Raw genomic sequence first — 14624 nt, 5'->3', positions numbered from 1 at the left:
GTTGAAAGCAAGCCACAGGTCCCTGCCACACTCAGTAGGGGATAGTGCAAGGGTGTGGATACCAGGAGGCAAGGATCTTGAATGCCACTTTGGAGTCGGTCTAGTTTCTTGTACCTTTAGACCATGAACAGTGCATGACATGTACTAAGCTCTAATGTTTCAATGACTATTTCTTCTTTTTTTTAAAGATTTATTTATGTATACAAGAACTGGGGTATAGGCTAGAGGTGTGGGGGTGAAAGGATTCACCTAGAGACAGAGTGGGGAACAGAACAGGCAGATTGACTGAAGTACACTGCTGAGGGGAGCAGCAGGCGAGTCAGGAGAGGTCTGCTGCGCCATGTGGGTAGCTCCCTGGCCGGGGATCGAACTTGTGCTGCAACGACTGAAGAGAGCTTCATGCGTTGCATCTTAACCCCTTGCGCCACCAGGGAGGCCCTGAATGACTATTTCAACTCCAAGCTTAAACCCTTTCCCTCACATCCTCTTCTTCTGTTTCAGAGTTACTGATTTATTCTCAAGAACCCTCTACTGTCACCTGTCCTCATGGATGAGCTTCAGGATGTTCAACTCACAGAGATCAAACCACTTTTAAATGATAAGGTAACGATTACTCTGTTTGCACTAAAATGTGTGTCTTTTTTCTTTGATTAGTTTGTTTTCTGTATTATCTGAATAGTGACTAACTCAAAGCATATCTATGGAGAGAATACTTTTCCTAACCCTCCTTTTGATAACTTCTTGCCCTTTTTTCTTACTTTCACTTCCACTGGCCAAATTCAGTCAGGTTATCCTCGAGAATTTTCTGCTTTACAGACAAAGATGTTAAGGGGAAAAAAGTAATAGGGCAAAGTAAAAACAGTATGGGAGTGGAGTTTGGCTTAGAATGCAAGTATCTTTTGACTTTCATTTTCTATAAGGAATGCTTAACTTCCATGGCAGGTGCTGTACATAGAGTGCATTGCTCTCCCTATAGTTGTCAAGTCTGTGGTGTGGTCTTTCTGCCAACATTGAGGTTTTCCATCAGGGGTGCCAGGATGTCGGTTATATATCTCACTTTTATCTTAGTGTTAGAGGTGTCCACAGTGAGCAGCATAGTTAACAGCCACCGGGATTCAGCAGGTTACAGTAGTGTGCTGATATAAGTTACCCAAAAGTTTGGGCTTCTCTTCTCTTGTCCCTTTCCACTCAGTCAGTGTTCCTGAAATTTCTTTCAGCCTTATTCTTTTGGTTTATTGTCATTGTGTCCTGTTATTCGTGTAGCTGTAATTGAGTCCATGGCATCCTATCCCGAGGGAAGTATTGGTGTAGAGTAAGGGCAAAAGTGGATGAAGTGAGGGGTGAATGGCAGCTACAGCAGAAGGTGCACTTTGTTGCCTGTTACCTTTTTTGTTCAAAGCAAGTCCCTTCACCTCTAAGATCTGGGGCTTCAGACTTATTATGTGTTTACTGCTGTTGAATCCTGCCAGCCCCGATTTCATCTGTGTGACCTAGTCTCTCCATCCCACTCCTACCCCTTCCTTTATCTTTCACCAGATTTCTTATTCTTCCCCTTGACAAACTGCAACTTTTTTTACTGCCATTTGTTTTCTTCTGCTGTTTTTCGTGTTTTCAGAAAATTCTCTTCTTTAAGTTCTGTCTTTTTGTGAGTTTGAAGGGCTGTTGCAAAAGTGATGTGCCTTGAGGAAGAGGAAGGAAATTAAATCTTCATCTGTGAAGCTTTTATGTATAGCCACAGAGCTTAATAGTTGCAAGGTAGTTGGGAATGGGCAGTTAAGCTCCACAAAGATAGTAAATCAATTAATCCTAAACCTAGCTGACCATCAAGGTCAGCTGGGAAATTGCTTGAAATAATTGTTTGAAATATAAATTCCTGAGCCCCAATTCCAGACCAGCTAAACTGGAATCTGAGGGAACAGGACACACACCTCCTCACTGCAATCAGTGTTCCTCAACTTTGCCTGTTTATTGGGATTACTTGGGAAGATTTTAAAATTATAGATGCTTAGGTCCTACCTTCTGAGAGTCTTGCTGAATTAGTCTGGTTCAGCTTTTTTAAAATGTCCCAAGATTGAGAACTTTGCCTAAAGTGTTCTGATTAACCATTGTTGGAAAAACATGACCTGATGGGACTCACATTTGTGGACTGGGGCACATATAAGAAAAGAATCCTTCCCTGACCCTGGAAGTCCATAGGATGCCTGAGGAGGTACCTACATGAAAGAGTTATAAGAATTAGTTGATTGGATATCTCAGAGAATGCAGCTAGAAAAGGAAAGACTTAGAGACTATGAGCTCAGAAAAGCATTTAATTAATGTCTGGGTCTTCCTCTCAGAAGCCACAGGGAGGCCTTGGCTGTGTCTGGTGTGAACCCCAGTGCTATGGACAGAATTATAACCTCCCCTTCATATATGGAAGCCCTCAACCCCATGTTACTGTATTGGAGATAGGGTCTTTAAGGAGGTAATTATGGTTAAATGAGGTTATATGGATGGAGCACTAATCTAATGGCACTGATGACTTTATAAAGAGAAGGAGAGAGGGGAGGGAGAAAATAATGCTTTCTCCCTAACCCCACCCTTCCATCCTCCAATATGTGAGTACACAGCAAGACAGCAGCCATCTGTAAGCCAGGAAGAGAGCTCTTGGCAGAAACCAAACCCTGCTAGAACCTTGATCTTGGACTTCCAGCCTCCAGAACTGTGAGAAAATTAATTTCTGTTGTTTAAGCCACCCAGGCATCCTGAGTCTAAGACATCAAGCAATGTATCACTTCCTAACATCTGTTAGCTTCTTTGATATGCCTGAGCTGTTCTACCCACTTCCCCCGCTCCATCTTGTAACTCCCTCTTCCTGAGATGTGATCCTGTCCCATCACTATTCATGAGAGCTCTCCTGCTTCAGTCAAACTTTACAGAAGTAGATTGGCAAGAGGCCTTCTTTGGATGGTGGCGTTCTCAAACAGAACCCCAACGCCATTTGCCTCCTCCCTCAACCCTGCCCCCAATATAAAACACTTCTGTCTTTGCCTAGGAAGTGGCACTTTATACATACCTACATAGCTGTTGTGAAAGGTATAATAATGATATTGCCTATCATCTGTTATTTCATTTGATTTGCTGTTAGGGTACAAACCTCCAGGTTTGAGTAGAGATGTCTGGAGGTTTTTTTGTTGGTAAGGAGGTTTTTTTTGTTTGTTTTGTTTTCTTGCCTATCCTGCTATTATTAAACACCTTTTATGAGCCAGATGTTTTACATGACCTCTCACTTTTAATCATCAGACTATCCCTTTATTTTATTTTTTTTAAACAAGAACTGGGGTACAGGCCAGATGTGTGGAAGGGTGAGAGGATTCACCAGAGACAGAGCAGGGAACAGAACAGGCACACTGACTGAAATACACTGCTGAGGGGAGCAGCAGGTGAGACAGGAGAAGTCTGCTGTGCCATGTGGGTTGCCCCGGGGCCGGCGGGGATCAAACCGGCACTGCGGAGGCTGTGGACAGCTTCACAACACTGTGCTCAACTGCATGTGCCACCAGGGAGGCCCCAGACTCTCCCTTTAAAAGAAGTAGATAGTATTGTTCCCTACTTAGCAGATGAAAGTCTGATGAAAGTGTGACAAGCCCCAAGACTGAAAGACTGGCTTGCTTGGTCAATAAAAGGCAAAGTCAGGACTGAAATCCAGGTCTTTCCTGTCTAAAACCTGAGCCCTTTCCACCCTCTCTCTTTAAAGAGAACCCTAGACATGTGTATTAATGTCACTTCATCTTACAGATGCACATTCTATTTACAGATGCACTCTTAGCCAAAGACATCACTATACCCTTCCAGTCTTCAGAGAACTAAAGAAAGTCTAGATCCAACCTATATGGAGAAATTTGTCCTGAGATGACTACAAGGAAGCAGTCTCAAAATAGTTTTAAGACAAGCTATGTTAACTTGTCTCTTGTCATTCGTTGGTACTTTTCCCATTTAATTTTAGTACGCCTGCAATTTTGTCTACGGCTCAGAATTGTGAAGAAGTGGGTAATTTTGCCATGCTTGTTTTGGCTCCAGAGATGAAAAGAAGCAACTGCCAGCACTTATCTTTGTTTTAGGGGACAGAAATTGCACAGGCATATGAAATGCTTTTCTTTTAAATTGCATTTAACCTCTTTCAGAGCATTTTCACAAACAATATCTCATTTGATTTTCCCAACCTTTTGTGAAGTAGTTGAAGTATTTTTAACTCCATTTTACAGATGAGACTCAGAGGTTGTATGACTTGTTCTAAATTAGTGTCTAGTAAGGTGGTAAAGTCAAGAGTAGAACCCACATATTTTGACTATGACCTGGATCAGGGGTCCTAGGGCTCTTCCCATCATCTGTGGCTTCTTGTAGCTGATTATTCCACCCTCCTCACCCAACAGACCTTGCACCAAGCAGAAAAACTGACTGGTTTGTGCTTCCTTTTCCCTGTGCTCTTCTGTCTGCCACTGGTTAAGCTACTACTGAGCTTGGTGAAAGCCAAATGCCAGGCTTGAGAAAGTAAGTAGGGGACCACAATTAGCTTCTGCAGCATTGAGGAAATATCAAGAAGGGCGATAAATATTTAGTATGAAGAAGAGAAATAAGTTACTTACTTTGGGGTTTTATAGTTGAAAGCGAGGTAGGCCCTATGGCATTGTAAACATAGGAGGGAAGCCAGGGAGAACGGTTTTGTGACCTCCAAGGTAACAGAGACAGACAAAAGGATAGTGCCAGTGTTTTTTAAAAAAAAAATAAGTAAAAACATTGCCTCCCTTGTGGTGCAATGGGTTAAGTCTCAGCACTATGAAGCTATCCACAGCCACTGCAGCATGAGTTTGATCCCCGGCCAGGGAACTAACCCACTTGGCGCACAGACCTCTCTTGTCTTGCCCACTGCTCCCCTCAGCAGTGTATTTCAGTAGATCTGCCTGTTCTGCTCCCCACTCTGTCTCTGGTGAATACTCTCACCCCCAGCCCCATCTCTTACCTACACACCAGTTCTTGTATGCATAAATAAAATAAATCTTTAAAAAAAGATAACAGATTTATTGACATTTTTTCCAAAGCATATCTATGAAATATTATACTTACTGTGTACTAGAGTGTGGGTGCCCGTTAATGTATGAACAAAGAGGTGACTGTCACATCTGTTGTCAGAAAGGCCTTTAGATGAATCTGGAGCAGGAAATGAGTTCCCAAGCAAGTCACGATGCCACCTTGACAAGCAGCTGTCAATCTGCTACTAGATCAGCAGGAAATGGGGCCACGAGCCCCAGACCTAGCCAGAACTCAGAGGGTGCCCAGTAACTTTTTAATGCAGGGGGCCAATAACACGTAATATTAACTTGATATTATATTAGGGTAGAGGTTATTTGAGTTGAAATTTCACCAGCCTGCCGACTGGCTACCTGAGTGTAGATAGTTTTATCCAAGTGACCTCTTTATAAATTTCTTTATGAAGTCTCAGTTCCTTAAAAAATATTTTTTGGGGGCCTCCCCTGGTAGTGCAGCGGTTGAGCGCTGGACTGCAAAGCTGCCCCGCAGCCTCTGCAGCGCCGGTTTGATCCCCGGCCACCGGTGAGGGTCCCACATGGCGTGCAGACCTCTCCTGTCACGCCCGCTGCTCCCCTCAGCAGTGTATTTTGTTGGTCTGTCTGTTCTGTTCCCCCCTCTGGCTCTGGTGAATTCTCTCACCTTCCTGCGCTTCTGACTGTACCCAGTGCTTGTATAAATAAATAAATAAATCTTTAAAAATATATATATATATTTGAAGATAATAATATAGGTACTTACTTAAAAAACATGTATACACATATACCCTCAAATACGTACACTCATGTATGTATGGAATTGTCGCTTTTTGAATTATCTGCTTAGATTTCTATTTTAAAATGGTTTACTGATTATAAAACATTGGTTTATTAATTTATATAACTTGATTATATTAATCTTATTACTAAAGAAAATTACTAAAGGAAAATACTGGTCTTCTCTAACCCTTCAGCTTCTATAGTTCCCCTTTTTCCCCTCTTTCTGTTGATAAGGATGTCTTTAACAGTAATACCATATTTTATTCTTTCATGGTTTTTGTTTTTTTAAATCAATTTGTTTCTACAGCTTTTACTATTGTAACAACTCTCCCATTTTAGTTCTTAGCATATCAACTGCATGGGTATTCATTTGTCTCTCAAAAAAAAAATGAATTTCCTCCCTCTGGTATTCAACCTTTTTTTTGGAAGGGGGGGGGTGCTCATTTCTTACTCAAACTAAGTATCTTTATTTTGAGGTGCTCATAATCACCACAAAACGATGTTTATTGCACTAAGTGCCTGGGTGGGGAAGACACAGAATAGACTACAGAACATGTAGATTTGCCCCAGATCTCTTCCTGTTGGTTAACTGGTGCTCAGGTCTTATGTATTTTGTCTTCCTTTGCATTATATTTTTTGCTTTCTATCTTTTGAAACTATATATACATCTTGAGTAGAAGAGCTGGGACACTACATTTTTCTTCTCTCTTGCATATACTTGTTTTTAAAACTTTTCTCCCCCCACATTTTTGTCATACTTCTCTTCATGCATTGACCTATATTTGTTCTCTAGGCTAGTATTTTAGAGAATTACTTGTTTTTAATTTACCTTCTTGAGTTGCTTCATTTATTTTCCTCTTTTGGCACTAAAGCTCTACTAGGAAACACTCCCCTTAACTGACTTCTATCTTTGATTGCAACTTTCAGTAATAATTTATCTTTTTCCTTGACTTATTCTTTTTTCTCTCTTCCCCCAAGTTATTCTATTTTTTTTTTTTTCTTCTTGAATCCTCTTCTCTTACTTAGTGTGCTTAATGTGAGAATCTGGAATGGTATCTTTCAACATGGACAGAAAGAAAATAGAAGTCACCCAGAATTTGAAACTCATAGAAGCTTTGTTAGGATGGAACCAAATACCTTGAATATTAGATAAATAGGTCCCCCCAGGGAAGTCTTTTCCTTCCAAAATGTACCCACCAAGTAGTTAATTTTTTAATAAGTTCAGAGAATATGACTTCATTGACAACAGATGAGTGGGGGACCAGCTAATGATCTCCATTCACAAATTCTGGATGCCAAACACTGTGAAGCCAGGCATATCCTTTCTCCAGGATGATCACTATTCTTTTTTCTTTTTTTAAAGATTTATTTACTTATGCATATAAGAGCTGGGATGTAGGCTAGAGGTGCAGGGGGTGAGAGGATTCACTAGAGACAGAGTGGGGAACAGAACAGGTGGATTGACTGAAATACACTGCTGAGGGGCGCAGTGGCCGAGACAGGAGAGGTCTGCTGTGCCATGTGGGTTAGCTTCTTAGCCAGGGATTGAACCCCTGCTGCAGTGGCTGCAGATTGCTTCATAGTGCTGAGTGAGATTTAACCCCTTGCACTACCAGAGAGGCCTCAGGATGATCACTCTTAAAACCTAATGCCACTTAGTCTCCCCTCACTTATTAGTTATCTTTTTTATTCCCCCCCCCCCCCGCCCCCCAGGATCTACTGTGGAAATGGATTATCATGTTAGGTACTCCACAAATAAAAGAGAGCTTTGGTTTCTGGAGAGAATTATCTCTCTCTACTTCTGGCTTTTCCCTTTGTGCTCATTTCAGACACTTTAGTATCTCACAAAATGCCTCAGGGCTATGATCACATGATTGTGTGGAAGGGGAATTTATGCATACAGTGACAGCTGCTTCCTAAATAGCTTATCATAACATGTGTCTCTCTATCCATCACCAAGATTTTAGTTCAGACTAGAGTGATTTTTCTCTAATCTTTCTAATTAATGTTTAAAGGAAGCTCTGGGAGACCTGTAAGATCAAAGCCCTAATATGGTTTGTTTTGACTTCATTATAAAGTATTCGTCAAAAGATTAAATGAATCTTTAAATCCTATATTACAAAATACTAAGTTACAACCATATTTTTTGGTACCATATCCTTTTCTCTAATTTTGTGATTGTGCATTCATTGTAGAAAAGTATAAAGGAAATCATAATCACCCATAATCTCTCTATTCAGAAGTAGCTGCTGCTGTTACTGTTTTGGTATTTTTCTTCCAGTTTCTTTTAGTGCATATTTTAATGTGGTTGAGGTCAAACTGTATGAACTATTTTGTATCCTATCTTATTTTCACTTCATGACCATGTGATATTTTAAACTGGAATGCAATAGTTTTTTGTTGCTTTTGGTCCAATATCACAATAAAAATCTTGGAACATTTAGTTTTGTTATACAGTATACCCCCTTATCCATAAGGATATATGTTCCAAGACCCTTGATGTTTGAAACTGTGGATGGTATATTAAGTATACTGTTTTTTTTTCGTATACATACATACCTATGATAAAGTTTCATTTATAAATTAAGTATAGCAAGAGACTATGAACAATAACCATAAAATAAAATAATTATGATAATTTAATGTAATAAAATTATGTGAAAGTCATCAGTTGCTTTCCCAAAATTTCTGCCTTTGTGTCTCCTAAAATATCTTATAGGTATTATTTTCAGACTGCCATTGACTGAAAACACAGAAAGTGAAACTGAGGACAAGGGGGGACTGCAGTATTGGCTTATTTGTTTTATAGATACATATCAAGCTCCTGATTTATTCCAGGCCCTGTGCCATATTTGGGGGAAATGCAAATTGAATCAGGAAGCAGGTACTCTCTGACTGGTCATTATATCCCAATGAAACTGCCTACCCTAGTCCATGAGAGAGGATCCTTTCCACTTCTTATAGTTCTAATTAGGAATTAAACACAATGACTGACTTCTCTGATGAAGCTCCCAGGCATTTTATTGGGCTAGTGGGAGACATGGAACATTGTGATACTTTTTGGCAATGGCAACATTCCTTGGAAATGTGCTACCCAGTCCCATCTGCACAGTATCTTTGTCTTTCCATGCTGTGACCCCCATCAGACTTTGTGAATTCAGTTTCATGCCAGGAATAACACTTAAGACTAACTGTATCTATCGCTCTCTTTCCTCTTCTCAGTGTCATCTGCAGTATCTCCATGATTAGTGATCTGTTGTGATCTTAATACCATCTTTAGAGAAACAAGGGCTGCTCATCTATAACCTTATTCCTTTAAAAGCTTTCTGTGTACATCAGCAGTGTCTGATAAAAGTATCTACAGTATATGGAAATATTCTGTATCTGTACTCCCCAATAATATAGTAGCCACATGTGTATGCTGAGCTCTCGCAATACAGCTAATGTAACTAAGAAATTGAATTTTTAACTTTAGTTGACCCATGTCAGGAACCGCTATCACACTGGATGGTGCTCTAGATCATCACAGCTGGCTCCACCGGTTCCTATCATAGGGAAGACAGTTTGGAGTTTTTTGGTGCTTTGTTTTTACCATATTGGGCTGTGGTTTTAATCCCTGTATTTTGTCCTGCCAGCAATGTGGGTTGTGGGATGCAGAACTGTTTCTAAAAGGGTAGGGTCCTCCTGAAATGGAATGGGACTACTTAGTACTCCTTTGAGATCATATTCATAGATCTTCTGTGGAGGGATGGGATAGCTCTTGGGAAAGTGCTTATTACAACCTCCATGCTTTCTGGAAGTTGTAGACAGAATTGATATGATAATTCATTTTCTAAGTAATAAGAGGGGCTTTTCAGGAGAGAGAGAGTTCTAATTTATGAAAAAACAAGTCGGGAGATTTTTTTTCCTCTTCTCAAATACATCAGTCATTACCCTTTTTATATTCTTGTGTCACACTCTTGCAACTCTGGCATCTGAAATGCTTGCTGCAAAATGCCTCTGAGTCATTGCCATTGATTTTTTTTTTCTCTTTCAATCAGACATTACTGTGGCATAATCTCTTTTTAGAAGCTTGATGAATTCTCATTGGATCTTTTGACTATGTTCTGCTTTTTAAATGATTGGGTGATTTGTCTTTTTTTTTTTTTTTTTTTTTTTTCCTATCAGCAGTTTCATGGGATGCAACAGATAGGCCAATGCATTAGGAATCCTGTTTTGTCTTTTCCTCCTTTGGTGACAATGCCTTTCTTCCTAGTTAAATTTTAAGTCTTCAGTTTCTTTGTTCTCTTCATGCTTTGCCTAATGTCTGGTTCTGGGCAACCTAGCTTCTGCCAGCCTTTGTTCCTCTCAAGATTTTCCTCCCAGGTACTTCCTGTGTGAGTTGTGAGTGTGCACTCAGACTGATTTATGTTTAACCCGCTGTTCTTCTCAGCTAGGGATGCAAGAAGTTATAGCCTTTACTGGGAAACCAGGTTCCTTTCCATTGTCTTCACAGTAAGCCCACCAAGTGAAATCTCACCTCTAAAGACTTTTACTAACACGTTTAGGAACCTCTGAAGCCTTTTGATATGAACCTTTGTAGTTTTACGGCAACTGGGAGACTACACATGCACTGCTTTCACTGTGAACTGAATTTGCTGCACATTTGGGGAAGCCACATGGGGAAACTGACTGTGTTTTCTGCCTTCTGTTGACAGAATGGTACACGAAACTTCCAGGACTTTGACTGTCAGGTAAGGACTGTACAAGCACCAAGGAGGGCTGTGTACAGGAACTCGGCAGTGCTTCCTTCCCTCCCTGTGTTGGTGGTCTTTGTAGACGTGGATCTCTTTTCATAGCTAACCATGGTTCCTTCATGTTCTCATTGGATCAAGTTTTTTAAAAATGATTTGCTGTCATGTTCATAAATTGCCTGCCAGGTGCCTGTTTTATGATTATAGGTTATGGGATTGAGCTGTCTCTTTGTGATTAATATCTCCTGTCCTAAAATAATATTGGAAACCCCAGTCAGAGATATCAAATGGAAGGTCGACACCTCAATACAGAGAAGTGGAGAAGGGGCAGTTTGGAGAGGGGACTTATTCACAGCAAAATCTTCTAAAAGAAATGAACAAATTAAATGTTATTATTACAAAATGCAGGTTTCAGTTGGCTTTGTATTTGGAAATGCAAGATTCAACCTGACTCATTATCATTTACTTAAGTGATATGTGTTCTTCTTTGTCTGTTTTTGCCTGTGGCTCTATTGCCAATTTGAAGATCAGTGAAATGAACCAACAACTTTCCATGTACCTGTTTTATCTATAGACTGTTCCCAAAAAAAGTGGGAAGAAGGCATGTGTGCATGGAAATGGGAACCTTATAAGACCTTATAGACAGCATGACTCCTCCTTTTGGGACTGATGTCATGGCAGTAGCTGGCAGAAACCATGAGAAGCAGACACAGAGGGAATTAGGCAGGAAAGGAGGATTCTGGGAAGCCAGATTTCTTGCTTCCCAGGATTCAACCACCCTATACAGTTATTTTCAGTTATGTATTTTGTATTGAGTGTATTGGAATCTCCAGAGCATTAGCATTCAAAGGAAGAACTGATAATCTATCTCCTAGTCAAACCAGTCATATCAATCATTTGTTAGGTACCTAAAATAGCTACTAAACATGCTTCATCTCCAGTTCTTGGAGCAATACCACAATGTGATTTTTATTATCCCTGTTTTACAGATGAGGAAATGGAGAATCAGGTTTCATAATTTACCAGAGTATAAAATTAGTGTTGAAAAACCCCATCCTCCCTGAATTTGTTGCCTATCCTTTTCCCACCTGGAAACTTGCAGAGCTGAGATGTTGTGAAGAGTTGTAGTTAAAGCTGGGGCTCCTTGGCAGAACAGATGAGACTCGCTTTGGAAGGGATAGGCTCATAATGCTGTTACAGATTTCCAAGTCCCAATGCCAAATGTCACTTGTTGTTACTGTTTGGTACTTTATGTAGATAACATAATCAACGTGCTATTTGAGAATCATTTGCTGTCAGTTCTTTATTTAAAAAAAAGCGGTTATATTATTTTTTGATAGATGGTAGCAGTCAAGTCTGGATTTAATTGTTCTGAATTTGATTTCCCTTTAGTTGTGGTTTGGATCCTCAGTTGAATCAGTTGGACTTAACAGTTGTTAATATTTGATAAAATTTACCTAGGAGATGATATGAGAGAGGGTAACAGCAAAATTCAAGGTAAGGAATTCCAAAAGCAATGTGTGTGTGTGTATGTATACATATACATATGCATGTATATGTGTACACTCCCACCTGAAAATATGGAAGCATTTATTTTCATCAACTTGACTGTCCCCTTCCCAAAAAAGAAAATTGAAATATAAAAAATTACATGTTTATTACAAAATAGATAAGAAAAAAGCAAATAAAAATCACCTGTTGTATCACCAGTGTTAACATTTTGATGTATATCCTTGCGTATTTTTCTCACTCATAAATATACTTAGATATAAATGAAATTGAGTTTTAGTAATATAACTATGAATCACTTTTTAATATTCATGCTTTTAAAAAATAGCAAATATCCTTGCTATTTGAATGAAGCTTTGATATAGTAACAAGTTATGGCCTTAGGAAATACAACTTTTAGTTCAGTTCTGATACAAATAGAATGATGGCTAGTGTTTGTCACTGTCCACGTGTCTGTCACTGGTTTGAATGTATAGGTTTTTTGTGTTGTAAAGAGGAAAAAACCATAGGTGCTGCTTCTCTCCCTTCAGCTCTCTTGAATACTCTACTGCCATTCTCATCTGTCTGTTATAGGCTTATGTGATGTTATGGAGGCTAGGGGTATAGTGACAAGCTAGTAGAAGGCCTAGGAAGTAATAATTGTGATATGAGAAATCTAGAATGTTCTGGTTTGCCTGAAGTCTTCCTGGAAACCAGTAGGCATTCTAATGAGACAAACCAGAATAAATCTAAAGCTGACATTGTTGCTAAATGGAAAGTCATTCAGTCCTGGCATTGGTGATGTACCTGGGGTTAACTGAAGCCATTTTATCTGGACTTTCTTCTGATTTCTGCCTTATCTTAGAAAAATCTTTAAGGAATCCTTGATGATATCCCCAGGATATCATCTTGGCGTCATCAACCAAACATACAATTTCACTCTGAACTGCCTTTCTCCTTCATTTCTTTATTGACTACATGCTTTTTTTTTTCAATAATTGAAAGTGTAATTTTAAAGTATAGCATTTCTCTTTGTTCTTTGTTCTAAGTGACATCACTGCTATATAGTTCTTCTGAGGCTAACAGCAGTTATATTTGTATAAAAGAGTAATGAAGGAAGGGGTGATTAGAGGTGACATGCTTAGAATTGATGAGAAGGAGAAAAGAGCCTACTGCCAGATGAAACCATGAATTAGTAGCCTATGTCCACTTATCTACTTCAGTGCTGCTTAATTCTCCTCTCCTTGTAAGACCTTTTAAAAGTTTGGATTTAGAGCTGAGACTGATGCTATAATTTCCTTTTATGTGTGATATCTTGCTTTAAAAAAATATTAGCACTTGTATATAATCAGAAACAAATTTAGAAAATTTAAGAAAGATAAGAATAAAAGTTACCTGTAATTCTTCTGTCTAGAGATAACCATATGTTACTTCTTTCCAGTTTTTACTTTTATATTCTGGTTATCAAAAGAGCACATGCTCACAGTTGAATATTTGGAAAAACACAAAGAATTGCGTTGTAACTAGGAAAAAGTTCATAATTATATAAATTGGGACATCATGTTAATATATTGTGTTGAGTACATGTGTGTATATATGTATATATAATTTTTATAAAATAATAATTTTTAAATTTATATGGTTGTGCTGGCTGTATAATTTTGTATTGCTTTTTCTGACTTGGTACTAGAACACAACCTCATGACTTAACTATTCCATTACTTTTGGAAATTAGATTGCTTGTTGGTGGCCTGCCTGGTGGCGCAGGGGTTAAAGTCTTAGTGTTATCAAGCTCTCGCCAGCCACTGGGGCATGAATTCTATTAGATCCCCAGCCAGGGAGCTAACCCACATGTGCAGCAGACCTTTCCAGTCTCACCCGCTGCTCCCCTCAGCAATGTATTTCAGTAGATCTGCCTGTTCTGCTCCCCACTCTGTGTCTGGTGAATCCTGTCAACACCCCCCACCCCGAACCTCTGGCCTATACCCCAGTTCTTGCGTGAGTAAATAAAAACAAAAATTTAAAAATTAGATTGATTGTAATATGTTCATTTCACTAAATATTTTCATGCATAAATTTTACGCACACTTTGGGTAGATTTTTGAAATGAGCATCTTGAAATGAGTCTTGTCATATCTTATCAAATTGCCTTCCACTTCCACCAGAGGAGTACTCAGTAAATATCAATGGAGAGTGAAAAGCTTGTGTCTGTCAGGATATATCATTGCTGTAGAAGATGCAGATAATAGAGTGAACTCACAAGAATGGAATTCTTGCTCCTTGGATAATCCAGGCATGGCCAAGTGCTGAGTAATTTCATGCTTACTGTTTAATTTTAGTAGCTCTTTGTAGGACTGATTTATGGAAGGCTAGTTTTTAGCACCAACTTTAAACAACTTTAAACTTCTGTTTTTAAACAACTTTAAACTTCTGCATATTTCTTGGTAAATGGTTATCATTACAAAATAAGAATTAAGTGAAATAAATATCCTGAAAGTTCCTTCTCCAGAAAAGAGAAGACCTGGGTTCAGTCACCTGCCGTAGTCCGTGTTAGAGAGCTTGAATCAGTCCATGCTCCTCC

The 14624-nt window shown here is 39.2% G+C and overlaps 1 protein-coding gene across 4 annotated transcripts in view; it reads left to right on the top strand.

The window, feature by feature from the left end:
* Positions 1–546: 546 nt before the first annotated feature.
* NDRG3 (NDRG family member 3) overlaps positions 547–14624 on the top strand; it is a gene marked incomplete at both ends in the record, with an annotated part of 55750 nt that continues 41672 nt past the window's right edge. For 2 of the 4 annotated variants that reach the window (XM_084247464.1, XM_084247462.1), the window contains 2 exons: positions 547–603; positions 10520–10555. In XM_084247464.1, the coding sequence (XP_084103590.1) occupies positions 547–603; positions 10520–10555 (93 nt within the window). The remainder of the gene's footprint in view (positions 604–10519; positions 10556–14624) is intronic. The other 2 variants (XM_084247465.1, XM_084247463.1) reach the window with 1 other exon arrangement.

Source organism: Talpa europaea, assembly GCF_964194135.1.
Source record: "Talpa europaea genome assembly, chromosome: 11".
Classification (NCBI taxonomy): domain Eukaryota; kingdom Metazoa; phylum Chordata; class Mammalia; order Eulipotyphla; family Talpidae; genus Talpa; species Talpa europaea.
Note: the sequence above shows the minus strand (reverse complement) of the source record. Positions and strands in the feature narration are given on the sequence as shown.